Source organism: Ochotona princeps, chromosome 20, assembly GCF_030435755.1.
Source record: "Ochotona princeps isolate mOchPri1 chromosome 20, mOchPri1.hap1, whole genome shotgun sequence".
NCBI classification, from domain to species: domain Eukaryota; kingdom Metazoa; phylum Chordata; class Mammalia; order Lagomorpha; family Ochotonidae; genus Ochotona; species Ochotona princeps.
Genome location: NC_080851.1, coordinates 40892204 through 40919973, shown reverse-complemented (window position 1 = coordinate 40919973; position 27770 = coordinate 40892204). Strand labels below are relative to the sequence as shown.

Genomic DNA, 27770 nt, shown 5'->3' with positions numbered 1-27770 from the left:
ACTCCCTAACTGTCCTCATTAGCAGAAAGTGGGCTGGTCACGGTTAAGGACTTGGAGTTTCTCTTAGTGCTCTGACATGAGTCTAGAGGCCCAAGGACTTAGACCATCAACCTTTGCTGCCTTCCTAGCTATTAGCGAGGAGCTGGATTGTAAGTGGAGCCAAACTCAAAGCAGAATTTGTATGAGAAGCCAGCACTGAAGGTGGATGATTAGCCACCGGATGCTGATGCCATATTATTGAGTGTTTTTGTTTTAGAGGCAAGGATACAGAGCACAGATAGAATATTCTGAAGGATTTTCACTACCCAAACTCTTTTTGCACATTAGGCTAAGTTAAAACTGGTATGCAGAGGCAGAAATGGCAGAAGAGCAAGTTTAGCAAGTGACTTGCACAACTGTATTTTTATTCAAGAGGACAAAAGTTTTTTTCTTGTACTTGCCTGGAACACTTGAGTGCCAGTTCAAGATTACTTTGATTGAAAAATGTGTGCCTTCTATAGAGTTTTTGTATTAACAGCTAGGAATGTTTTAATGGTCGTCCTTACATGGAGTCCAGTGCAGCTCATCTATAGAAATAGAGAAATCCTTAATACCACACAAGTGCTTTTTTATGTTTTTATGTAGCATAAATTTTAGTGACAATATAATATTTTTCTATGGTATTTTGTCATTTGAACAATAATTGAAAAATAAGTGATTGGCAGAAACATTATTATTATTAACAATTTCATTGGAAAGTCAGGTTTAAAGAGAGGATAGAGAGAAAGCTTTTCCATCAGCTGGTTCACCCTCAATAGTCACAATGACTGGAGCTGAGCCAATCTGATGCGAGGATCCAGGAACTTCTTCTAAGTTCCATGAAGATACAGGGACCCAAGACAGTGGGCTATATCCTTGACTGCTTTCCCTGGTGTAACAGTGTACTGGAATGGAAATGTAGCACCCAGGATATTAATTGGCACCCATATGGGATCCTGGCACATCCAAGCTGAGAATGTTAGGCACTAGGCTATGGTGCCAGGCCCAGTTACATAATTTAAAATAAGTAGTAATTGTTTGCACTAACCAAGTGATAACTTGAACATAACCATTGTCAATCAGACATTTCTGATACTGTTCACGGGTAGCTCTCCTGGCACTTGTAAAGCACTCTTCTTGCCCAGGGAAGCTGATGGCTTTTGTATCTCCAGTCATTGTGTGTGCTTTCTGTCTTGACATTGCTTAGCACAGTCACAACCATTAAGGAGACTAGGGACAAACAAGACCAATTCATAACTCCCTCTCTCCATCTTCTCTTGCATGTGTAGTCCTGCTGCCCACTAAATGCTTTCCAGCCTGGAGAACACAAATGTACCTTCAGTAAGTTGTTTCTTTACTTCTCAGCTTGAGTTATATTGCATTTAAGGAGTTTTCTGATGGTTGTTAAGCTACAGTGCAAAAACAAGTATGAGAGAAAGAAGATAAAATTGTCATAGCTAAGATATTGGAGCTGTAAACACTGTTTGATTCTTCCTTTCAAGGTTTTCTGATGGCATAACCAGATCTATTATTACATGATTCAAATTGAAATGAATTTGCTAATAATTCTAGGATCTCAAGTTAAAAATGGTGTTTTCTGATGTTATACATCATGAAATGGAAATTATTCAACACCTAAGTGAAAAAAAAAACATTCGATGTTTTGGAGCAGTAGGAGTTTTCATATATGCAAAAAGGATTTATTAACTTCAGTTTTGCTTTATTGGAATTGCTGAAATAGTGTGATGCTTAATAGCATTTGGAGGCTGTACTATGTCAGGAGCCGTGTACTATAGCCACAGTGAAGCCATTTTGAATATAGACCTCCGGGCCAGTGGAAAATTGGCTAGATGTTTGGGAAAGAGGTTATGAAACTGATCACATGCTTAGTTTCAATTGTTTCTAGCAACTGTTTCAGAATGTGATTTATGCTGTACCTGCTGACATCTTGTTACTGATTACCTATGCTATTGTTGATATGTTAGTTACTATTGTTGATATGGTGGTTGCTCAAGAACAATCGGTCTTGAGACCATTACCTGCATCCCAGTTTCTCCTTCCCTCCCTGAGCCTTAGTTACTGAAGAATGTAAAAACCCTAAGTTGAAATCAATAAACTGACAGCTTGATCAGACCTACTGTCTTGCTGTCCATTCTTTGTGTCTCTTGTCCCTTCATTCTTTCTTAGGTTGGTTGCGACCCCTGTTGACTGTTCTGCTGGATGGGACAGTACTATATTCATGAGTTGCTACAGAAATATGTGGAGAGTGATATATGCTACTTCTTAGTCTATTAAAGATTTAAATGAACCAATTTATTTAATTACTTTAAAGACTGAGTTGCAGAAAGAGAAGGAATGAGACAAAGACAAATCTGTCTGCTATCTGTTGATTGATATTCCCTGTTATCACAATGGTCAATGCTGGACCAAGTAGGAGAATAACCAGGAGTCCATCTGAGTCTCTCACTGAAGTTCATGAGTCATCTTCCTGTGTTTCCAATTCACATTGACTTAGAGCTGGATTAGAAGTGAGGCAGATGGCAGCTTAGCTTGCTATGCCATAATGCAATTTCCTATTGCAGGGCATTTTTTCTTTTTTTCTTTCTTTTTTTATGATTTATTAATTTGCAAAACAAAGCTACTAAGAAAGAGAGATGGAGAGACATCTCCCATCTGCTGGTTCACTCCTCAAATAACAGGAAAGAGCAGAGGTGTGCAAGCCTGAAGCCATGAGTCCAACTTCATCACAAGAACCAAAGTCCTGAAGAGCCCAAATTTAGCTCCAACAAAAAAAGGGTCAACAGGATGCCTACAGGCAGAAGACCTTACAAAATAAGGAATGGCAGAAGACCTTACAAAATAAGGAGCTAGCAACCGTTGGATGCTTTCCAAGAGCTTAGACAAGTGAGTTTCAGATTCCCAAGTTTCTATTCCCCCCCCCCCCAAAAATAATAAGTTTCTATTTCTCGGACACTGAGCCATTCTTGAAAACCACCTTTTAAGCAAGGGCAGCTCCTGTACCAATCGCAACCTTGTGTAATTTAAATGTGCCAATGGGATCCCTGTAACCATGCATCTGCTTCTGTAACCTCACTTCCTGCTTCTCGTATCCTATAAAGAGTCCCAGCTTGTGCGGCTCGGCGCGACTCCTTGCTCGAACGAGCGGGAGCGCCCACGAGCCAGTGTGAAATAAACCTTGCCTCATGCGTAGTTACATCTCTTAGTCTCCTGTCTGGTGTCTGCCAGAGGGCTCCATTCGTCCAGAGGCAACAGGCCCATGGGCATCTCCTGCTTGGGTCTAACATTTGGAGGTCCCACTGAGACATTTGAGGACCCTCCGCCGGACCCACGGACAGCTGACCAACAGGAGGTAAGGCTGTGACTGCAGTCAATCGCTTTCTGTTGTCTCATATTGTTGTTTCTTATTGTGAGTCTTGGTCTTTGGTGTTTTCCTGACGGATCCGTGTGGCCTCTGATAAAGCATGTGGGAGACTTAAAAAGGAGTTGACAGACTCGGACTTCTCTCTCTCCACCCCAGGGGACGCCCCGTGGGAGTGGAAGCCTCCGGGCTTCATGTGGAAGCCTCCAGGCTTCGTGTAAAAACCTTCAGGCTTCGTGTGGAAAACTTCGGGCTTCGTGTGGAAGCCTCCAGGCTTCGTGTGGAAACCTTCGGGCTTCGTGTGGAAACCTTCGGGTTTCCTGTGGCCACATCTTTTTTTCTTTTCTTTCTTCCTTGTTGTTGTTGTTATTGTTTTTGGAGCATTTGTTGTCCAGGTGCATTTATTATCAGGCAGTTGAACTCCCCGTGTGTTTTGTAAAGGCGCCGGTGCTGTATGAGTAAGCACGCTGTGTGTGTGTGTGAGAAAGGCTTGTGTATGTTGTCTGTAGTGAGTGAAGTTTGATAAGTAAGTAGTGTGTATGTGTTAAAATGAACCAAAAGGGTCACAACTCCCCTGAGTCTCTCCCTAGATCATTGGAGTGAGGTCCGTAACAGGAGTCACAGCCTCTCCGTGGATGTGAAAAAGCAGAAATAGATGACCCTTTGTGCAGCTGAATGGCCATTATTCAATGTCGGATGGCCACGAGAGAGAACTTTTCATCTACCCATTATTTTACAGGTTAAGGATCCAAATCTAGAAGAGTGATAAATGTGTGGAAAAATATGTAAGGTGAACCGGTCCAAGTGAAAATTGACTTGCTATGAAAATTTGCATATTTGCGGGCCTAAATTAAATGTGTACTATGTGTCCTTGTTTTGTAGCCCTGTTTTTATTTTAGGCTTGAATTAGATGCCTGGGAAAGCTCCCACAACTTCAGAGTACTGCTGGTTGGCCAAAGTGTGACTTCTAGGCAGCAGGACCTGAGCGGGAACAAGCTCTTCAGCTAATTTAACTCTTTCTATTCTGAGAGATTTTGGTTCCTTTTCTGGGGTGGTCTCTACCTCTGACTAGGAGTGTAAAATCCTATGTACCTTTTGTGGTGTATTTTACTGATATTAGTGGTGGGTTCATGTGCCTTATCAGAGTTTTTATATTATGGCAAGTGATTTCAGTAATAAACTCTCAGGGTTTTACAATGTTCTTTGCTACTTTTTGGTCTTAAAAGTTAGCACTGGTTTCTAGTGTTGTAACTCAGATCAGATCTGGCCTACTTGTCAGCATGCTTGGTTCTCCTGACTTTGGAAATTCCATAGGATACATGGAACTCTCAAAGAAAGAGACAAAATTTGGATAATTCAGTTCCTATTTGAAACAATCTGGATTATATTCTCACAATATTAAAAAATTTTGCAAAGTTGGCTGCTTCATATGTTCTATAAAGTGATGAATATTTGCATGGTTACAAAGAATGTGTATTAATGTTTATGTACATTGGTCAAAATGTTTTGAATCACAAGAATTGATTCAGGTTATAAGTTATCCGTGTTCTTATTTATAAAGAAGTATTGTTTTTAAAATTTTACCTTACAGGAAAACAAAGAGTTTTTAAAGGATGTGTAATAAAGTTGTCTATATCGTATATAATCTTCTAAATATTTAATCTTTTTAAAGCAACAGAATCGAAACAAAAGTCATAAGTTCTTGTCAGAAGTTCTTCAGTGCCCTTGACTTCAGTAAAACAAAAGATAAAAAGATAGTCCAGGCTTATCAGCTCAAAAAAAAGTTGGGACTTAAGAACCTTAACCTTGTCTCTGCCTTCATTTTAAAAAAAGAGGAAAGTTCCCAAATTAGCTTAAAAAAAAGTAACTGCTTCTTATTCCCAAATAGGTTTACATTTTAAAATGTTTTCATAAATTGGCTATAAATAAAAGATAATTAAAAATTACCTACAGCAATTGTGTTTGAAATTTAATCTGCTTTTGTTTAAAAAATGTTTTAGTTTAGAGTTTTAAATGTTTCAAAATATAGATCCAGAGAATTGCCAAATAAGAGCTGGTTGTAAACCTGAGAATGTGTTCTTGATGAAAAGGTTATAAAAAGAGAGTACTTTTGTTAAAAAAAGAGCATAGCTTGTAGAATTCTTTTTGTCCTACAGAATGGCTAAAAAAAAGAGCTGGGACAAAATACTTAAAGGTTTAAGCACGTTAAAAAAGAGTTGAGAAGTCAGAAAAGTTGAAATATGAGTCTTATAAATTTTACATAATTGGCTATAATTTTTAAGATATTATAATAGTATTGTTTAAGCTTTTAACACTAATATCTAAGATATGTTGACATTAGATACAAATATGTTCTTAATAAAAAATGTTATAAACAAAAGGTTTTTTTTTTTTAGGATAAAAAAAAGACATGGCTTATAAATACAGGAGAATGGCTATGTTAGACTACAGCGCTAAAGAGACAAAAAAAACATTTACAGGATAAAGTTTGTTGAAAAAAAATGAAGAAGCCATGAAAAATATGAGAAGAATACATCTTGTATGATTTGTATGCTATATAATTGATCATAGTCTCTAAATACTATTTACAATATTTCCTAAATAGTCTGTTTAATTGGTGAAGTTGTGAAATGATTTTATACATTAATTTCTGCCTTTAATGTTATAGTTTCCTTTTGGTGACTGATTAAAAAATATATATATATACATTTTGCCTTCCAGTTAAGTTAACTTGAATTCTCTATATTGTCTTTGTTAAGTTCGCATAGCTTAAAAAGAGCTGTGTTTTCAAGCGTATTTTCTGATATGTATTTAATTTAAAATATCTACATGATCACTTTATAAGTAAAAAATTGATCTGGTGCTGCTTAATTCAGCTTGACTAAATATTATTTGATAATAATGAGAAATTTCTAATTAGATCCTTTAAGACCTCTTAGTATATTTAACAGGTTTAACTCTTATGTTTTGGGATTTCCAAATGGGCCCTGAAGGTCTGAAAGTCAAAAAAATATGTGTCAAAGTCTCTATCTTTCTTTTGGTAAAGGTAATAACTTGTGTTAAATATTTGGATTAAATGCAAAATATTGTAAAATGTGAAATTATGTTAAATTTCAAGTTCTCTCGTACTGTTATTAGTCATAATAGTTAGGCTCCTAGGCCTAAAAATTACAAGTGTGTGTAAAATCCTATAAGTGATTTCACAGGGCTAAATAAAGCATAGGTGTCTCTAACTATTCAGTGTTTTATAATTCTAATCGTGACTACTGTGTTTTCTAAGTTTTGATAGACCTATTATATACATTAAAACTAAAAATTGATGGTAAACTATAGATATGGTTTATTCAGATTATTAAGAACAAGATGTAATTCTAAATAACTGGTTATTTAATAAAACACTTAAGAGAATTTTTAAGTAATTGTTACAAAAACTGTTTTGTTTTATAATATGTGTGTTATCTAATATGCATGTGCACATTTATGTAAAAAACTATGAAGTCTATTTTAATTGGCTTATAAATAAAAATATTCATAAATAAAAATTGTTAAACTGAATCTTTTTGAAAATAATGTATGGATGCATAATTAAGTTCTTAGAGAATTATGTCTGTTCCTGTTTTCTCAAAATCTTTGAAGTCTGTTCAACTATATAGTTCTGCATGCATTCAAATAGATTTACTGCTAAAGGCACAGTTTCAAAATGTCATGGGATGCCAGATCCCCATGAACTAAGTGATAAAATGCATGGCTATATGTATAAAAGTATTTAATGATAACTCAGATTTCAGGTAATATTAAAAATGCTCCAACATGAGAAACGGTTCTTACAGCAGACTCATAGACTGACAATCTTGAGTAACACTCAGTGGCCTCAGAATCAACCCAAAGGCATTCTGGTCTGACAAAAGAGCCAACATGAAAACAAGCATATCAGATGTGGAAAGGCAGGACACTGCTGCAAAGACTGTCCCTCCGTGAAGAACCTCAGTGGTCCACGCCCCAGTGCAAAGAAGCAGCCATCGAAGATGGTTGTGCTCTTCTCTCAACGGAGGAGAGAACTTCCACTTTGTATATGGCCTTGTCTAAAAAATCCTGGGAGTGTTGTGGATTAAAAAAGCTTCTACAGCCTAAACATCGTGTGACAGGAGCCTCAAGTGATCACTGACGTCACACAGAAGAGTGTTAATTTGTTAAACTCATTAAAGTCACTGTGTACTGATTTCCCATGCAGGACCTCTATCTTCAGAGTTATACTAGAAAAATATATTATTAATATTCATAGATTCTTCTAAGTAATGACTTGTAGATCTAAAAAAAGCCTTTTTAGACTCCACCTAGCATAAAAGCTAAAATAAAGGTCGCCTCGGCCCTTGTTTAGTAGAGTAATGTGAGTTTGTACCCCTCATTAGTGCTACAGTGGTTTTACAACCTAAGAGGGGCCCCACCAGAGTTCTACCATACATTCCAAGTTTAATTAAAAGTAAACTCTTGCCTTCCTCTGATAACTGTGATAGACAATACCTATGCAATAATTTCCAAAAAGTCAGCTTACATTTACCTGTCCTATAGCCGGCTTATATCCTGATGCTACATGCTAATCCTTGCATTGTTACTGTGCCTTCTAATTAATCTAGGTCAACTATTTATACAGCTCAAAAAGAGTTTCATAATTTAGTAAAACAAAGGTTAAAACCTAACAATTCTCTTGCATCTAAACTCTGGAGCTCAAGTATTAAAGCTGATGTTATGTTTTGTTATCTAGATTTCAACAAAAAAAAGACTTTCATGTGCCAGACTGTGCATCGAACATCTGATGACTTCTGCCTTCTATCAAGAACCATTAGCTAGGCCCCCCCAACTTTTGCTGTTACTCGACTGCACCCACTCTCAGCAGGAAGTAGTCAAGAGCAGACGACAACATCCCCTTTCCCTAAACAATTGACAGTTAAAATCTCCAGTTCCTGACAGAACTGTGTTGTATACATGTAACATCTTAGCACTAAAAGATTCCTAAATATTAGTATTTTCAATGATGCCTGTACATTGTATTAATAAGTGTTACTAAATCAGATATTTAATTAGCTACTAAAATAAAAAATAAAAGAACCTACATATTCTCTGCCTTTTATAATTCTGCCCTAATGGCTTGGCTGAAGACTGTGTAAACTCCAGACCTGACAGTCTACGTGACACCTGACAGGACACCTGGCAAGTCACATAGGCAGACCACTCCTCAAAAAGAAAGCTTGTGTGCTGCTCTAAAAAAAAAAAAAAAAGTGTTGTTTTTATGTGAATCAGACAGGCGTAGTTACTGGGAAAAAAATTTAGACCAGAGACAGAGAAAAAATTCGAAGCCTGACAGGGCTAGTTTAAAGGAGTGTTTAATCGCTCACCCTGGCTGACTTTGCTCCTAACCATTGGGCCATACATTATCAATAGACTAGTACAATTCATGAGAAAAAAATTGTCAGTGATCCAGACTTTTGTACTAACAAGCCAATATCAAGCCCTCAGACAAGAACAAGAAGTAACTTGAGTCAAAGATTTGCCTTATGCCCAAAAAAAAGGGGGGAATGAAGAGCCCAAATTTAGCTCCAACAAAAAAAGGGTCAACAGGATGCCTACAGGCAGAAGACCTTACAAAATAAGGAGCTAGCAACCGTTGGATGCTTTCCAAGAGCTTAGACAAATGAGTTTCAGATTCCCAAGTTTCTATTCCCCCCTCCAAAAAAATAATAAGTTTCTATTTCTCGGACACTGAGCCATTCTTGAAAACCGCCTTTTAAGCAAGGGCAGCTCCTGTACCAATCGCAACCTTGTGTAATTTAAATGTGCCAATGGGATCCCTGTAACCATGCATCTGCTTCTGTAACCTCGCTTCCTGCTTCTCATATTCTATAAAAAGTCCCAGCTTGTGCGGCTCGGCGCAACTCCTTGTTCGAATGAGCAGGAGCATCCACGAGCCAGTGTGAAATAAACCTTGCCTCATGCGTAGTTGCATCTCTTAGTCTCCTGTCTCGTGTCTGCCAGAGGGCTCCATTTGTCCAGGGGCGAGAGGCCCCTGGGCATTGCCTGCTCGGGTCTAACAGTGCTTGAGCCATCTTCCACTTCCTTTCCAGGCCTGTTACCAGGGAGTTGGATCTGAACTGGAGCATGTAACATATGAGCCAATATCCATATGGGATGCCACTGTCTTCATTTGATAAATCATAGAACTGGCCCCCTGTTGCATTCTATTTGGTTTTTTATTTGAAACGCAAAGTTGTAGAGAAAAGTTGGGAGAGTGAGAAGAGATCTTCCATCTGTAACTTCACTCCCCACGTGACTATAATGGCAAGAGCTATACTAACGTAGAGCCAGGAGCCTCTTTTGGCTCTCTCAGGTGGGTTCAGGTATGACAAGACTTGAGCCATCCTCTCTTGCTTTCCCTGGGCAATATCAGGAACCTATGCTGAAAGTGGAACATTCAGGGCATGAACTGCTCACATATGGGAAGCTGAGCCCACCTTGCCACAATTCAATTCAGAAATACTAACGGCTTTAAAAGAAAACAGATGCAGACCATGAAAACACTGACGTGCTTCCTGCTTCTTCCAGGTGATACCCTGTACAGGTTCCAAAGTTTGGGAGAAGGTTAAAAACATAGGCCGTCCTTTAGTGCCATTTCTAATAATAGTTTCATCATTTTGCACTTAGATCAGTAATGCCTAATTTCAGTTTCTCTTTGTGAACACTTTTTTTTTAATAAAATACACTTTGCAATGTATTTAAAGTGATATTTCATTGTGGTTGTCATTTCCATTCACTTAATGATAAACCATGCTGAGAATGCTCTCGTGCTAATTAACCTTTTGGTTATCTTTGTGGAAATGTCTGTCTAGTGTTTGTCCATTTTGGTATCTGCTTTTACTGCTTTTGAGTCTCTTTCAAACAGGCATTGAGACCAACGAGGGAGTGAATTGTCAATGTTCTTTGACTGCAGTAACTACTGGGGACATAAGCTTTAATGTAAAGTGAGCACAACTCATATGGACTAGGAAAGTAGACAGCGTAGGAACAGTCCCAAACAGCTCTCCCACCCAAAAATGATGCTGTAATTGACTAGAAGGAATGTCTATCTGCTTAGACCCTCCAATCACTTCACAGGTCAAGTTCTGAATGCATAGCTGGAACCCATGCCCCAGATCATTGGCAGGTAGGCTGTCAGTCATGCCCACTAGGTAGCATTTGACAGGCATACTATTACTGTAGTGCACAATTGCTATTTAATTTACAACTTATGCACAAACCAAAGATTGTTCTGTATCTTTACCATCCATTGACCTGAATAAGTTTTTCATTGTCTCAACTATGTCTAATGTTGATGAAGCAGTTCCTAAAACCAGCCCACACTGAAGTGCTGTAATGTGTGAATAGTAGTGAAATTTTGATGACTACAAATTGAGCTATAATTCCATTGTTAAGATACAATTTGTTAAATTTATTTTCTATTTTGATTTCAATGAAAAGTTGATGTACAGGGTAGAGACAAAGAGAAAGTGGTTTACCCCTAAAATGGCCACAATAAGTGGAGCAGTCAGAGCTGTGTCAATTTGAAGCCAGGAGCTAAGAAACCTTCTTCCGGGTTTCTCATGTGGATGCAGGGTCCTAAGGTATTGGGCCACCCTCTACTGCTTTCCCAGTCAACAAATAATGAGCTGGAAGGGAAGTGAACAGACAGGGTATGAACTAGTGCCCATATGGGATCCCAGTAATGCCAGGAGCCTCTTTTGGGTCTCCTTTAGGTACTAGGCTACCGTGCCAGGCAATAAATTTATTTTTTTTTAATGATTTCTAACTTAATTCCATGTGACCAAAGAAACTGCCTAATGATTTTAATATTTTGGCTTTTAGATCTTGTAGTCTTCATGTGTCTTTAATTTTTTGAAGGATTATACAACAAGAAGAAATAGTAAATTTTGAGACAAAGATCACATCCACTTTTCTCTAACCATTGAACCTTCCCTTCTTACCTCCTATGTAAACATCATCAAAAATAAAAATGAAAAAGCTCACATAAAAAGATCGCTTTTTTTTTTATTATAAAGGCAAGTATACAGAGAGAAGAAAATACAAAGAGAAAGATTCTCCATTTGCTGGTTCACTCCCAATGAAGCTGCAATGACTGGAGCTGAGCTGATCAGTAGTCAGAATCCAGGAGCTTCTTCTTGGTTTTTCACATGGGTACAGTCTTACAAGGCTTTGGACTGTCCTTTACCACTTTTCCAGGATAGAGGCAGGAAGTTGTACAGGAAGTGGATTAGCTGAGGCATGAACTGGTGCCTCTATGGTATCCCAGTGCCTGCAAGGTGAAGACTTTCCCCATTAGGCCACTGTGCCAGGTCCATTTCTCCAACTTATCTCTGTGTCCCTGTGGTTTCAAAAGACATCTGTCAAAAACAGGAAGACAGAAAATCCCAAATCTGAAGAAAAGTCATGTTTCATTATGAAATATTTCTTTAGAAAGAATGTAGATGTAGTACACTTCTTAGATTATTAGGAGTATAGCATTTGCTAGATTTGGGGAGCATTTAGTTATCACAGGTCTTCAATTTCTACTGAAGTCTGCAATTACACATGCTTCAAGCTACTTGCTATCATCCCACATGTCACTGAATCCCCAGTGTTTCCATCACAGTGTGTCATATTAATGGATTCCTTTCCAAAAGCATAGTTTTGCATTCTCAGCCAGATGAAATGAAATCTCATTCTAGTATTCTCCCCTTTTGAGATTTGTTTTCAGATTCTACATTGCACTTAAAATTTGGTCAAATATCATGACGCAAGAAGTCCCATGTGTTGACCATCTTATCTTTCAATCTCTTTGTGTTCTTAACAACATAAAACTCCCCAGTTTGTCAAAGCAATGACCAAAGGACCCCAATAGATAGTTCTCAGAAAGTAGCCATTAGGGAAATGTAAATCAACTATCAAAGAAATATCATTTCAGCTCTGTCAGAATGGCTATCAATATTTGGAGGAAAGGTAAAAAATGCTAATGATGATGGTGTAAAGAATGGGAACTACTATACAGTGTTGGTGCAATTATTAATTAATTCAGTAACTGTGAGAAATATTATACAATTTCCTAGATGATTAAAAATTAGCTTGTTCTATCATTGAGCAATGTAACTGCTTGTTGTATGTTCTGAAAGTTATGAACACATGGTGTGACAGAGTCACCTACAACCATCTTGTTTATAGGAGCACTGTTTGTAAAACCCAATATGGCATGAATAGAGGTGTCCATCATTAGATGAATTGAAGAATGAAAACATAGTATATATGTATAATAGACTGTTACTCAACTGTGAAAAATAAAATTCTGTAGATTTCATCAAAATAGGTGTCACTAGAGGCCAAGATGTTAAGTGAAATATGCTAAATACAGATATACAGATAGGACACCCTATTATGCAGAATAGCTTAAAGAATCACAAGCAAAAAAAAGGAAGAAATGATGGTATATATCAGTATTGGTGCAAATGGGATCTTATCTCTTTGATTTATATTTTTTTTCAAACAAATGGTGAAGGATGATATTCTACACTCATTTTAATGATCTGTATTTGTAAACTGTGCGATTGAACATATCTTTTCATTTCATTATATTTATAGCTCTTACCTATAAAACTATGGTCATTTTACTTTGGTTCAGTTAATGAAAAATTAAGGGCTTGAGTACAACATGAATTTAATACATAAATAAGATGTTTTAAAATGTAATAGGAGAAAAATTGGAAGATATTAATGAAGTATAATTCTGTTGCTAAAATTGTGTATACCAGCTATATTAATTATGCTTTTATACTAAAATCAGTAAATAAGTAACTAGAAAAAACACAAGAGTGATTAATGTTAAAGGATTCCCAAAAACATACTTTAAAAATAGGTTTGTTACACTGTAGCATTTGTCTTATATGTATATTTTCTGTTCAACTGGTAGGCTGTGACTGTGTGATATAAACTGTTATTTATAAGAAGATAGTTCTGTATGACATCGCATTTTGTTTCCCCACTATGCTAAAGTTCTCTACATAGTAATTGAAATTTTAGTTTAATTTAAATATTCCACAAAAAGTAAAACAGAAAGCAGAAAGAATTTTAATATGTATGTATTCAAAAGTAACAAAAAGATTTTGGGATACTTATATATATTTTTTTAAAATTTTGAAATACATATGTAATAAGTCATAGAAAATGTTAACTTATTTAAAGGATTTTAGTTCAAAAATATTTCCCATATTTCATTATTTCATGTGGAAATAAGAAAGTTGAATTTTATTATTGCTTAATATGAGGTTTTAAATATCTCCTGATGTGTGAGCAAAACATGCATAAGTTATTCAAAGATTTCCTCAACCTGTGCAATATTAAATAGGTGTCTTCCTTATCTGCTGTGTTATTTAGCTCGTGTGTTTATTACACAAAATAATCTGACACTGAATAAGGGGAGTGTAATTTCAGAGTTGCAAATATAATACAGAACGGGCCCGGTGGCATGGCCAAGCGGCTAAAGTCCTCACCTTGAATGCCCTGGGATCCTATATGGATGCCGGTTCTAATCCCAGCAGCTCCACTTCCCATCCAGCTCCCTGCTTGTGGCCTGGGAAAGCAGTTGAGGATGGCCCAAAGCTTTGGGACCCTGCACCCACATGGGAGACCCGGAAGAGGTTCCTGGTTCCCGGCACTGGATCAGCGCGCACCGGCCCATTGTGGCTCACTCGGGGAGTGAAACATCGGATGGAAGATCTTCCTCTCTGTCTCTCCTCCTCTCTGTATATCCCGCTTTCCAATCATAATAAATCTGAAAAAAAAAATATATAATAATACAGAACAAGATATTTTGTTTTTACTCTATGTTGTTATTTGGGTTGTAAATTAAGCTGCATCCAAAGATGCTGCAAATCAAACACACACAGACGAATTACACTCAGATTTCTAGTACAGTTCCTGAGTTAATATTCTGGCTGAATGCTTATGATTATTGATTTTAATTGAGTTGAAGAACAGAGTGGCAATAACAGGGACAAGCTGAGAGTGATGCATTCACTTGAAAATGTATTCTTTTTTTCATGTATTTTTTTGAGTTTCGATTTTTTTTTTTTAAATTCTTCGGCAGTCATTATTTATTTAGCAGTTTGTACTTTCAGTGTGTTTTACAGCTACTAAACGAACAATGGATCAGAGAAGAAATTAAAGATGAGATCAAAAAATTTATGGAAACCAATGAAAACTCTGACACAACATTCCAAAATTTGTGGGACACTGCCAAAGCAGTGCTACGGGGTAAACTCATCGCAATTGGAGCTCATGTCAAGGCCCAAGAGAGGCGCCAAATACAGGAACTAAACACACACCTCCAGGAATTGGAAAAACAACAGCAGAAGAGCCCCACACACAATAGGAAACAAGAAATCATCAAAACAAGGGAGGAAATCAACCAGATAGAAATAAAAAAAAACATACACAAAATGTTTTTTGAGAAGATAAACAAGATAGACACTCCACTGGCCCAACTGACAAAGAAAAAACAAGAGAAGGCAAGAATTACCAGTATCAAAGATGAAAAAGGCAACATAACAACAGACACCTCATCCATTAAGGCCATAATTAGAAATTACTACAAAGCACTGTACTCCAACAAATCAGATCACCAATAAATGGAAAAGTTCTTAGACTTCTACCACTTGCCAAAACTTAGCCCAGAGGCAACAAACGACCTGAACAAACCCATAACTGAAGTAGAGATTGAATCAGTGATTAAAGACCTCCCAACAAGGAAAAGCCCAGGCCCAGACGGCTTCACTCCAGAATTCTACAAAACATTCCGAACAGAGCTGACCCCAATCCTCTACAAACTCTTCAAAACAATAGAAAAAGAGGCAACCCTTCCAAACTCATTCTATGAAGCCAACATTACCTTAATCCCAAAACCGGGCAGAGATCCTACAGAGAAAGAAAACTACAGACCTATCTCTTTGATGAACATTGATGCTAAGATTCTCAACAAAATCCTAGCCAACAGAATTCAAAAACACATCAGACAGATCATTCATCCAGATCAAGTAGGAGTTTTGATTTTATGGTATAGTTTTGTAGGTATGCAATCCCTCCCAAAATTCACTGGAAGTGCAGGCTACTACAACCACTATGGGAATCAGTATGTAGAGTACTTAGAGTGTTGCAAATAACCCTGCCATATTGCCATATGATGCAGCACACACGTTCCTAGGAATATACACAAAGGAAATGAAAATACATCTGAGAAGGGATTCTGTAATGCTATACTTACAGCAGTAGAATGTACGATAGCAAAGACATGGAAATAATCCAGATGCCCATCCAAAGTGGAGAGATTGAAGGTGTATTCTAGTGGTATATTCAACAATTCATTAGAATCCAAATGTTTAGAGAAAACAACCTTTAAGTCAATAAGGAATGCTCCATTGAAGTATTACAGTTGCAAATGCAATATAGGACAAGAGATTTTTCATTTCATTATTACTCTGTGATGCTCTATTGATTGTAATTTAAACTGAATCCATAAGAATTGCAAATTAAACATACATACAATGCCCTGTCAGTATTTCGATTTAGTGATCCAGAACTAAGGAAACATGCCGTTACAGGTGTTGGTGTCATTTGAAGATGTGGTTGTGGACTTTACCCCAGAAGAATGGTGGAATATGGGCAGTACTCAGCAGACCCTATGCAGAGAGGTGATGCTTGAGACCTATCACAATCTACTGTCTGTGGGTGAGTGAAATTCTGCTTTGCCCAAGCAGAATAGTTTTCTATAGATGACAAATGAAGGAGAGTGTATCAAGTTTAGTAGTTGGTAGGATTAATAGTCATTTTGCAATATTTACATTATATTCCATGAACAGGGTACCACATGACAAAGCCTGGTGTGATCCTCAAGTTGGAGCAAGAATCAGCACCACAGACAGTGGAAAACTCTGTCAATCAGGGACTTTCAGGTAGGTCTGCACATAGTGAGTAGGGAATTGATACATAATTCAGTCCATGTTGAATGGAATTCTCTCTGATTTTTTTTTTTAGTTCCTTCCTAAAGGACAGCTGATGAGAATCAGGCGTTCTACAGTCTCCATATTTGGGTTTATTCTAGCTGTGACTTTCAAAATTGCCAGCCTATATCTGTAAACCTAGAACTATATGTTGGTATTTACAATGATCCCAAGCATTTAAATCGTTATCTGCCATCTGCCAAGATACATTTTCAGGAAGTTGTATTTGAAACAGAATAGCCAAGACAAGACAAATTGGCACTATTATGGGATGTAAGATACCCCAAGCGTTATTTTTAAGTTCTGTGCCTCATTTTATGTATTGTCCTATATCGACTAAAAATACACAACCTCAAATAATTGAAACTTTTAAAAAAGTTATTATATGAATGCATCAATAAAATATGTAATGCACATAAATAATACTGATAAATGTCCACATTTTACTAATATTAAAATCTGCTTATCTAGGATGGCAATAAACATTATTGACTTTCCTTTGAGCATTGGAAAAAAACTTTCCAGTGTGATTCATGGATATGGTTGTTCTTTTCCTCATTTCAGATCCTTACAGAAAAAATGAGTTGCTTGGAGCTAATCAGCAAAGTCAAGAAACAACCGTCAGGCAAGCTGTAATCACAAAAATTATATAGTACTTCCACAGAGAGAGGCATTGCCAATTATGATTATTCCTAGCTCAAGCCATAATTTAAACATGAACTAAAAGGAAAACTATACATTTAAAAAACTTTTCATTGTTTATATATATAAAGATAGAAGTTTTAGTTGCAAAGTGACCAACTTAATGTTAAAAGCAGAGAGAATTGAGTAGCATATCTTGGGAGAGAGCCAGGAGATGATGTTCCTGTTGAATGGAGAGAGGGAGACACAAAAGCGTCTTAGGTTTTTAAGTGTTCCCTGACCCTTCCTTGTATAGGCAGGAACCTGTTGGTAAGACTTTCACATTCCTACTCAATCTACAAGGCAGGAAATCACTCCTACTGCACATCTCAAAATGTTCAAGTGCCATTCTATGGCTGTTTGGCTCTCAGAGATAGGAAGCCATGTGAGTGATGAAATTGAGACAGGAGACAAAATAAAGAAACTGGTCTTTTCTCAATTCATGTAGGAAGTGTAGAGGGTGTCATCCAAAGATTCAAATAGGTCATGGTAAAAGATCAAACATATAGCATGGCATGGTAGCCTAGTGGCTAAATCCATGCATTGCATTTGCTGTGATCACATATCAGCATTGGTTCACATCCTGGCAGCCCACTTAACATCCTATTCACAGCTTATAGCCCAGAAGAGTAGTTGGACATCCTAAAACCTTTCAAGCTGGCACCTTCATAAAAGACCAAGAAAATGGTAGTTGGTGATTACAGCCTCTTAAGACTTAAAATTCATTGCTTCCTATCTGCACCCACCTGAGCATACAATCCATCTGAAGTTTTAGCCAGACAAGGCAGTGCTGGTGGGTGTGTGAATAAGTGGGTTGGTGCACTTTCCACGTTTATGAGAAGCCATGGGTTTCCAAAGGTCATTTTTATAGTTTCAGCCCCACTTGATGAAAGGCTTTCCAACCCTGTGCAGTCTTCTCTCTGCTCAGTCAAGACACATTGCTCTGGTCTAAGAACAAGAAGATTTTTGCACATATCATGTTGTGTACTCCAGAAAGAGTTACCATAAATGCTCAATGTCTTTTTTTCCCCTGGGCTTATAGAAACAGAGACTGTGAATATGTTGTAGAGAAATTTGCATGCTCAGTGAACAGGTAAATTGGAAGAAGTGAGGGGAGAAGCAGCTCACAGGAGGGAGCACAGAGATGAGGTGCCTCTTGAAAAGAGAGAGGTAAAGACTCCATAATTTATTTCATTTCATTTCTGTAGGAAGCCTAATGAAATGCCATTTGGAAAAAAACTTTCTCCTAATCTCCCTGAGAATAGCCTCCAGAGTGGGGAAAGTCTCACTCAGCAGGACAAGATACACATTTGTCTATAATCTTTTGAACACAACGGGAAAGAAAAAACTTTCAGTGGGAAGAAGACACTCCTTATGTGTGAGCAACTTTACACTAAAGAGTCATATAATAAGCAACCTGTCAATGTGGAAAAAGCAATTTGTTTCAGAAGAAAATGTTCCACAATCCTTATTTTGGCAAATATCAGGAACCACAGTTAAGAGAGAAGCTCCATGGACATTACAAGAGTGAGAAATTTCTTAGGTAAAACAGTTGCCAAATAAATCAGATAAGTCAGACAGCAAAAAGTCACTATGTATGTAGCTACTGTACAAAATCTTTTAAATGTAAATCTTGCTTTACCACCAAGCAGAAAACTGACACAGGAGAAAATTTCTATGTGTGCAATGAATGTAATGAAAATATATACCAGAAGTCAGAACTCACAAGAGATCAGATTCTTCACACGGGAGACATGGCGTATAAAGGCAATAAGCTTAGGCAAGCCTTTGATGAGGAATTATTTTTCCAGAGACATCAGAAACTTCACACGGGGTGGGGAACTTATGAATGTAGTGAGTGTGAAAAAGCCTTCACCAGCTATATTGGTCTCTTCAATCATCAGAAATTCCACACAGGGGTAAAATCATATGAATGTAGCCAGTGTGGAAAAACTTATAGACACCACTCAGCAGTCCTCAGACATCAGAGAATCCACACAGAAGAAAAACCTTATGAATGTAGTGAGTGTGGGAAAGCTTTTTCTCTAAAATCAAACCTAATGACACATCAGATAATCCACACAGGGCAAAAACTTTATGAATGTAGTGAGTGTGGGAAAGCTTTTTCTGTGAAGTCAAGCCTAATGGGACATCAGAGAATCCACACTGGGGAAAAACCTTATGGGTGTAATGACTATGGAAAAGCTTTTCTCACAAGTCAAGTCTAAAGTGGCATCGCAGAATCACACGCAGGGGAAAAACCTTAGGAGTGAATGTGGAAAAGCTTTTTCTCAGAAGTCAAACCTAATCATTCATCGGAGAATTCACACAGATGAAAAACCTTACAAATGTAATGAGTGTGGAAAAACCTTAAGCGACTACTCATCATTGAACATCAGAAAAGCCACTCAGGAGAAAAGCCTTATGAATGTAGTGAGTGTGGAAAAACTTTTGTCAAAGGTCACACATAAATCAGGCATAGGAGAATTCACACTGGGGGAAAAAACCTTTTCATACCAGTCATGTCTCATAACACATCAGAGAATCCACACTGGGGAAAAACCATATGAATGTAGTGAGTGTGAAATGCTTATACCAGCCAATCAGGTCTCAATACACAACAGAGAATCTAGACAGGGGCAAAACTTTAGAAATGTACTGATAGTAGAAAATATTTTTTTCTCACAAGTCACACCTAATCAGGCATCAGAGAATCCACACAGGGAAAAACCTTACATATGTAGCAACTTTGGATTTTCCTTTACCACTCAGTTCCCCATTACAAATCAGAGAATCCACACTGGGGGGGGGGAGCAGTTATTATGGATGTACTGAGTGTGGAAAATTATTTTGCAGTAATGTTTCATTGCACACGAAAATTCAAATGGAAAAATAAAAATGTAGCCTGTACAGAAATCCACAATTTTCTCTTTTTTAAAGATTTATTCATTTTTTATTATTAATGTTATATTGTTGACAATCTTTACATAGTTAATTATGGTAAAAAGGTTCAGTGGGAAGTGGGTAAGATTATTGTGTCCATATTGTTTCCTTCTTGTATCTGAGGTAAAGGGGGATATTGAGGGAGAAGCCCCACTCAGTTTCCCACCCACCCCAAGTCCCGGCTGTGGGGCATGCTCCGAGATACTTGCTCAAGTGGTTTGATAGTTCATCAGTTATGAATTGCTGCCAATATCACCACTCCAATCTCGATGAGGTCACTGGAAAATCCACTGACTGACATAGTCCATCATAGTGTCTCCATTTGCCCAGTATTTCGCTGCCAACATATAGCTGAGGTGGTTGATTGACTTGTTCTTTCTTCTCTTTTTCTGGGTTAGGGTTCTGAGTCCAGCAGTTCGATCTGGGAGATCCCCAAAGAAACTTTGATGTGTTCCCAGACCAGATTCTTGTATGTTCTAGCAAGCACAGGGCCCAGCACAGTCTATCACCACAATCAGCTGATGGTTGCAATTGCTGGGTTGGTTCTGTTTTCAGTCCCGACATCCAGCAGATGTTGCAGTCCAGCATGGTTCTGCCCTGCACATACTCGGCCCTCACATCAGCCAGTGGGAGCTGCAGCTTAGTTGGAGCGACCAACAATAACCCCCACCAGGCCTGCCCCCCACCCTGGCCTGCCAGTATGTGTAGCAGACTAGTCCAGTCTGTCCCTCATCCCATTTGGCTCTTGTACTTGTCAATGGGTAATAAAGCTTTGTTTCATCCAACCAGCTCAACCATCCAACCCTCACAGGTTTTGTTGATTGCCTCTCTGTCTAGCCACCCCAGCCCCCATCCTAGTTTTCATTTCCTCCAGCGGAAGTAGTAACCCAAGAGGGGGCAACCCATTATTTCCCTCTCGGGTCTTTCTCACTCCAGGATTATGCACTCTTCGGGTGGTTCTGTGGTTTGACTCGACAGAATTAGCCCGCTGTACCAGCTTCTGCCAGCTGATGCTGTGGCTAAGCCCAAACAACCCTCACTCACTCTAATTTATGCTTGCACCAGTAGGAATAATCAGCCCAGCCTGGCTTTTCCCTGATCTAGTTCACATGCAGTACACAGGTGTTGTAGCCCTGCTTAGTCTGGTCTGTCCGCATCCCAGCCCACGTTCTCCAGTGGGAGTAGCTGTCTGGTGAGGTGACCAGCCCTTAATCCCCCTGCCAGCTCTGCCCCCTCCCTTCCTGGATCTCACGTGTGCTGGTTGGGTGCTGCAATCACATCCAGTACAGGCAACCTCACCCTGTCATTCCATATTGTGCACTGGTTTTTGTCACGACCAGACCTGGCTCGACCCTCACTCTGTTCTGGTGTTCTGGAAATCCACAATTTTCAATTGACTTAGATAATTGACACAGCGCAAAAACACTATGAATGCAACGAGTGGAAAATCTTTTAGTTAGGTCACATTTAATCATGCAGAAGAGAATTCACATAGATTAAACCCTTAAAATGTAGTGGGTGTGTAACAGCCTTTGCTTCCGAACAGGTCTCATTTTACAAAAGCAAATTGACAAAGGTGATACATAATGAGTATCAAAAAATATTCACAGTATAAATCTATGGACAAGTGTGGAAATTTCATACACAAACACATTTTGAGTGTAGTAGAAAATGTAAGCACAGTAGTCATAACATACCCACAGAAATGAATCAAGTATCACTTCATTGACTGAAAAATCAGTTTTCTGATGTCAATCTTCAGCAGAATCATGAAGCTCGGAACTACAATGCGTGTGAACAGAAAAACTAGCTACCATAAAGCTGCTGTCATAGTCTATTGGAGCTTAGAAAGTGAATGTAACAAGCATTAGCAAGAATGCAAATAGACATCACTGTAAAAGTGCAATGCATGTAGAAAAACACTTTGAAAGTTTCAGCACGTGTTAAATGGTAAACATGAGGAGCTACTGTCTTTCAAGACACAGAGGATGTGTTGCTAAAATAATTCAGATGTGCTTTGTTCATGATCTTTTGTTGTGAAGGGATAATGTGAATATTGCTTTCAGATTTTAATGTTCATAATAAATATTCAATACATAACGATTGCTTAGTATACCATGGTTATTATTCACACATTTATCTGTTGTAGCACTTTTAGAATCTCAAAATTCCACATTCTAGTACAGGCTAATATTGGAATCACATGTAATGATGCATGTGGCAGTTGTAACCCTAAAAATTCAGCTGTGAAGGATAAATCTTGTCTGAAGTAGACATTCCCTTGTGTCATTTGGCTAAATGTGGATCCTGTTTGATCTTTGTATCCTTTAATACTCCACTCTAGATCACCACTGGATCTCTGCCTGCTTAACTTATGTGGGAAGCCATACACATACTGTGTCCCTGGAGAATTACATGACAATAGTCTTGGCTAACTGAGACTCCAACCTGGCCTGTTCACTGGGCATGCAGCCAGAGTGGTGGGCTGTAACCCAATCTCTCTGTCCTTGGAAAAGCTGTTCTAGAACTTCCCTGATAAGAAGTTAAATACAACCCCTGCTTATTTACCAGCCATATGTAATGAACATGGCATAACTTTCATTCCAGGTGGTATATTATCTTGACCTAACTGCATGTGGTCTGAGCCACAGCTTGCAAGCCTGTGTATCACATGTGACCTGTGAGTTTTTACTTGAATTGAGTGTCCAGAGAGATAGGTATGTCTACTAGCAAGTTACAATGTCATTGCTGGCGGGGATGCTATTGAAACCACTGCCCCCCCCCCCATTTCTACTCTGTATAAGTTGTAAGATATTTCCAGTAAACACATCATTCACCAGTTTGTTTCCCATGGTTCTGCTGCCAAAAAGCACCATCACCTCACTCAATGGTCTCAGGACTTGCTGGTCAGGAAACACCTGAGACTTTAGGATATATATTCCAGACATATCAAAATTGTCATCAGACTTTTGGTGTTTATGTATTAGCTGGAGTTGATGTATAATCTGCCACCAATACTTCTCAGATTCACACCAATTTTTTGCATTATGGCTTCCCGCAGTAAGTTTGTTGCCACTGGATGAGCTACTCCACTAGATACCAACCTGTGCCTGAGGTCTTTCAATTTTTCTGTCATCAGGTGCCTGAGATGTGATGGTGTGATGTCAGCCTTGCAGAATGGAGAACTCAGTTGAAAGTCTTTCAAATGAACTCTTTCAACTGTAAGAGTGAGCCCCAGGATCAGCACTGTGGCATGACAGAATTATGAGCAAGCATTCTATTTCATAGGGTTTGGGAAAATTTTTGCAATACTTTAAATTTTGCATTGAAATAATCTTATATTGTCATGTTCCCTAATATTATATGATTGCTTTTGCTGGTCACATTATGTTGATGATATTAAAGGTTTTTTATATGCTTTCTTTTCCCCCAGCAACCAAGCAAACCTATCTCTCTCTAAACAACTTCCTGCATTTACAAGGCAGCCATTATTCCTGTAATCTGCCCCCAAAGACTTTACATTTTCCTTCATAACACTTCAGTGAGACTCTTTTTTTCCAGATTTGAGCAGAAGAAATTTCATAAGGTTGCACTGATAAAATCTAACCTAGACTGAATTAATTTGGCTGTGACTCCAGCTCCATTGTGAATCAGATTACAGACCTGATGGTCCAGCCTTATTGCAAGATCCTCAGAAAACTTCACAACACATTGCCTCAGCCAAACGTGAAGCTCTCAGGGACAAGTGAGGTTTTCTAAAGTGCAATCTCAGTCAGGTCCACATTCTGAAGAACTGAAAGGGAGTACAGAATCCAAATTCTGCAGCAGCACTCCAGAAAAGAAATTAATAAAAATGCCATCCACACCTGAGAGAAAGCAACTAAAACAGTAGGACAGCCCTTTCAAATCCCACAGAAGACAACTCAGACCTCTGAATGAGAAATAATCCAGACTCTGCAGACACTACCAACTGTAACAGTACATGGAAGGAACATTTCATATCCAGGGCCCACCAACCAAAAAGATCAAGACTGACCTGCAGACACCAAGCACCAGAACTCACCTAAATACTCTTCAGTCCTGTGCTGCCTTTGATGGCCAACCACACCAATATGTCCCAAGCTAATTCTCCATAACAGTGTTTTTTCAAAGATTAATTGTATAGTAACTATTGGAGTCCCAAAACCATAGTTGCACCAGTACAACAGGCTATGGGCATTCTGATTTCTACTTGTTGAAACACTCCCTGACCAGAGAAGAGAATTGCTGTCTCCAATTTCCACTGAATGTTCTATATCAGGACCTAAAAATGTGCACCTCTGAGGAGAGTGAGTGTGAGTGAATCTCCAAAGGCAGAGACAATCTAAGCTCTACTCTCAGATGAATTGGGCATGGTGATCTGTCTAGGCAAGGAGCAGGCAGTGCTTTATGATACAGAATGTCTTCATGTGCTAAATAAGGTAAGAGCAGTCTTTGAACCTCAGAATATTCTGAAAGAAGACACATTTGTTACAATTTGCATTTTTTCAAATTAAATGTGATTTCTGTTGTAATTTAACTGGCAACAAGTGTCTGAGATGTGATGGTGTAATGTCAGCCTTGCAAAATGGAGACCTCATGGGGAACAAGAGAAGAGTGAAAATAATTACTGATTTTTATCTGCTGTGTCATTCAGGGAATGTCTGGGCACAAATTTTCCCATTGAAAATTGGTTGAGATAATGATGTTTATTTTAAAGAATATTTATTTTTATTACAAAGTCAGATATACAGAGAGGAGGAGAGATAGAGAGGAAGATTTTTCATCCAATGATTCACTCCAAAAGTGAGCGCAATGGCCAGTGCTGTGCCGATCTGGAGCCAGGAGCCAGGAAGTTCCTCCAGGTCTCCCACATGGGGCCAGGATTCCTAAGCATTGGGCTATCCTTGACTGCTTTCCCAGGCCACAAGCAGGGAGCTGAATGGGAAGAGGAGCTGCCGGGATTAGAACTGATACTAGCTGGAACATGCGGGAATCTGATCTGGGAATACCTCTAAGTCTCTTTGGTGATCTCCCCAATCGAACTGCTGGACTCAGAGCCCTGGCTAAGAGGACGGAGGATGGAACAGGTCAATCAACCACCTCAGCTAAACGTTGGGCAGTGAAATACTGGGCAAACAAAGACTCCATGATGGACTGTGACAATCAGTGGCTTCTTCAATGACCTAATCGAGCTGGGAGGGATGTGACTGGCAGTGATCCATAACTGGAAGACTATTAAGACTACTTGAGCAAGTATCTCAGCATGCCCCACATCTGGGACCTTGGGTTGGTGGGAAACTGGGTGGGGATTCTTCCTCAATATCCCCCTTCACCTCAGATACATAAATAATATAATACAAATATATATTAAAAAAAAAAGAACTGATGCCCATATGGGATTCTGGTGCATTCAAGACGAGGACTTTCACCGCTAGTCCATGCCGCCAGGCCTGAGGTAATAATGTTATATGATTTAATATTAGTTAGGAAAACAAACTCCGGAGGAAATAAATTAAACTTTGTATTCTTGAAGCTTTATTGTGCAATGTGCCATTTATTCTCTAATTTAAAAAATCTCTCTAGTCTGCTTATGTGGATATGTGCATCAGTATCTGTATGTGTGTGGTTTGTGCAGATAGGGGCACATAGATGTGTGTATATGTCCAAGAAGAAGGTTTGGTGTTATGAAAAATTATAAATGATTAATCCTTAATAAATACTACAAGGGTGGCTAAAATATTGTTGGCATAAGACTATTATTTCTATGTTCATGTGTGTGAAAGAGACAGTGGCAAAGAAAGTAAATGAGACATAGTGTGAGAGTGTTTGGAGACATGCAAATTTTGGAGGGATTTGTTCCATTCAGGTCCCACCAGCAGGGGATAACATCTCCATATGTTGAAAACCCATTTATTAGAATTTGTGTGCTATCTCTATGAATAAGCCAGCTAATTCTCAGTCTTGCATGGCTGGCTTCTCTCATAGGTGCCGGTTCATATCCTAGCTAAACATCTTTCCATCCAGCTCCCTGCCTGTGGCCTGGGAAAGCAGTGAAGAACGGTCCAAAGCCTAGGCTCACCAAAGCGAGCAAGGACACCCAGAAGAAACCTCAAGTGGCTGAGGCTTCAGTGGCACTCAGCTTCAGCTGGTGATGGGATTTGTCAAGTGAACCAGTGCCTAGGAGTTTCCATGTCTCCTTGTTTCTCTCTCTGCTTCTAACTCTGTTTCTGTCTTCCTATAGTGGTGAATCCATCATTCAATCAAAAATGATCAAAGTGAAATACATATTGTCACTCTGATTTAGAAAACAAGTCATGGTTATTTTTGTTATTATTTTTCAATATCAATTTATTGATTCATTCATGGAATGGCACAGCTCCCTGGGAGCAGGAAATTCTCCTGCCCTAGTGTTTGCAAATATCCTCCCCCACTGATTACACTTCAGCACCTTCACAACTCATCATTTTTTTTAAAGATTTATTCATTTTATTACAGCCAGATATCCACAGAGGAGGAGAGACAGAGAGGAAGATCTTCCATCCGATGACTCACTCCCCAAGTGAGCCGCAATGGGCCAATGCTGTGCCGATCCAAAGCCGGGAACCTGGAACCTCCTCCAGGTCTCCCATGCGGGTGCAGTGTCCCAATGCATTGTGCCGTCCTCGACTGCTTTCCCAGGCCGCAAGCAGGGAGCTGGATGGAAAGTGGAGCTGCTGGGATTAGAAGCGGCGCCCATATGGGATCCCGGGGCTTTCAAGGCGAGGACTTTAGCCACTAGGCCATGCCGCTGGGCCCACAACTCATCATTTTTGACTTCCCACTGTGTATGTGCATGGGGAGCCCTGGTTCCAAAGACCGGAAGCACCTGAGTATTCTCTATATATTGTCAGCTCCATCAGGCTTTCAATGATGGAGGTGTGGTGTTCCTTGCCTGTATGATCAACGAAATATTTGTAATTCCCTTTAGAGCTCATGTGGGCCCAACAAAAGCTGTGTGTGTTCAATCCATCAAGAAATCGGTAAACAAACACACACACCAAGAGTCTTTCCCCATTAATGCATGCATGAATGAAGAGCATGTCCTTTCTTGAGAGATAAGGTCTTCTCCCATATTCTCTTTGCAGGTGCTCACCCACCCCATGAGGAGGTACACAACTTTCACAAATGAATCACAGACTTAGTGCAAAATATAAGACTATTAAACATGATAAATTCATCATATTAGACTAAGAAAGAGCTTTGGGTTTGAAAGTAAATACATGATCCACAAAAGGAAAAACCGACAAACCAGATTTCATAAAAATTGAGAACATTCATTCTGATGAAGATCCTCTTAAAAAGAAGAAAGGCAAGTTACACAAGACTAGCATCTAAAATACCTGGGCCCGGTGGCGTGGCCTAGCAGCTGAAGTCCTCGCCTTGAAGACCCCGGGATCCCATATGGATGCCGGTTCTAATCCCAGCAGCTCCACTTCCCATCCAGCTCCCTGCTTGTGGCCTGGGAAAGCAGTCAAGGACGTCCCAATGCATTGGGACCCTGCACCTGCGTGGGAGACCTGGAGGAGGTTCCAGGTTCCCGGCTTTGGATCGGCACAGCATTGGCCCATTGCGGCTCACTTGGGGAGTGAATCATCGCACGGAAGATCTTCCTCTCTGTC

The 27770-nt window shown here is 39.0% G+C and overlaps 2 protein-coding genes across 2 annotated transcripts in view; one reads left to right on the top strand and one right to left on the bottom strand.

The window, feature by feature from the left end:
* Nucleotides 1–19376, top strand: part of LOC131482712 (zinc finger protein OZF-like) — a 67070-nt gene extending 47694 nt beyond the window's left edge. Inside the window, exon 2 of the mRNA XM_058677947.1 lies at nt 18962–19376. Coding sequence (XP_058533930.1) covers nt 18962–19376 — 415 coding nt within the window. The remainder of the gene's footprint in view (nt 1–18961) is intronic.
* Nucleotides 1–27770, bottom strand: part of LOC101522773 (zinc finger protein 260-like) — a 793789-nt gene that overhangs the window by 644021 nt on the left and 121998 nt on the right. The window lies entirely within an intron of this gene.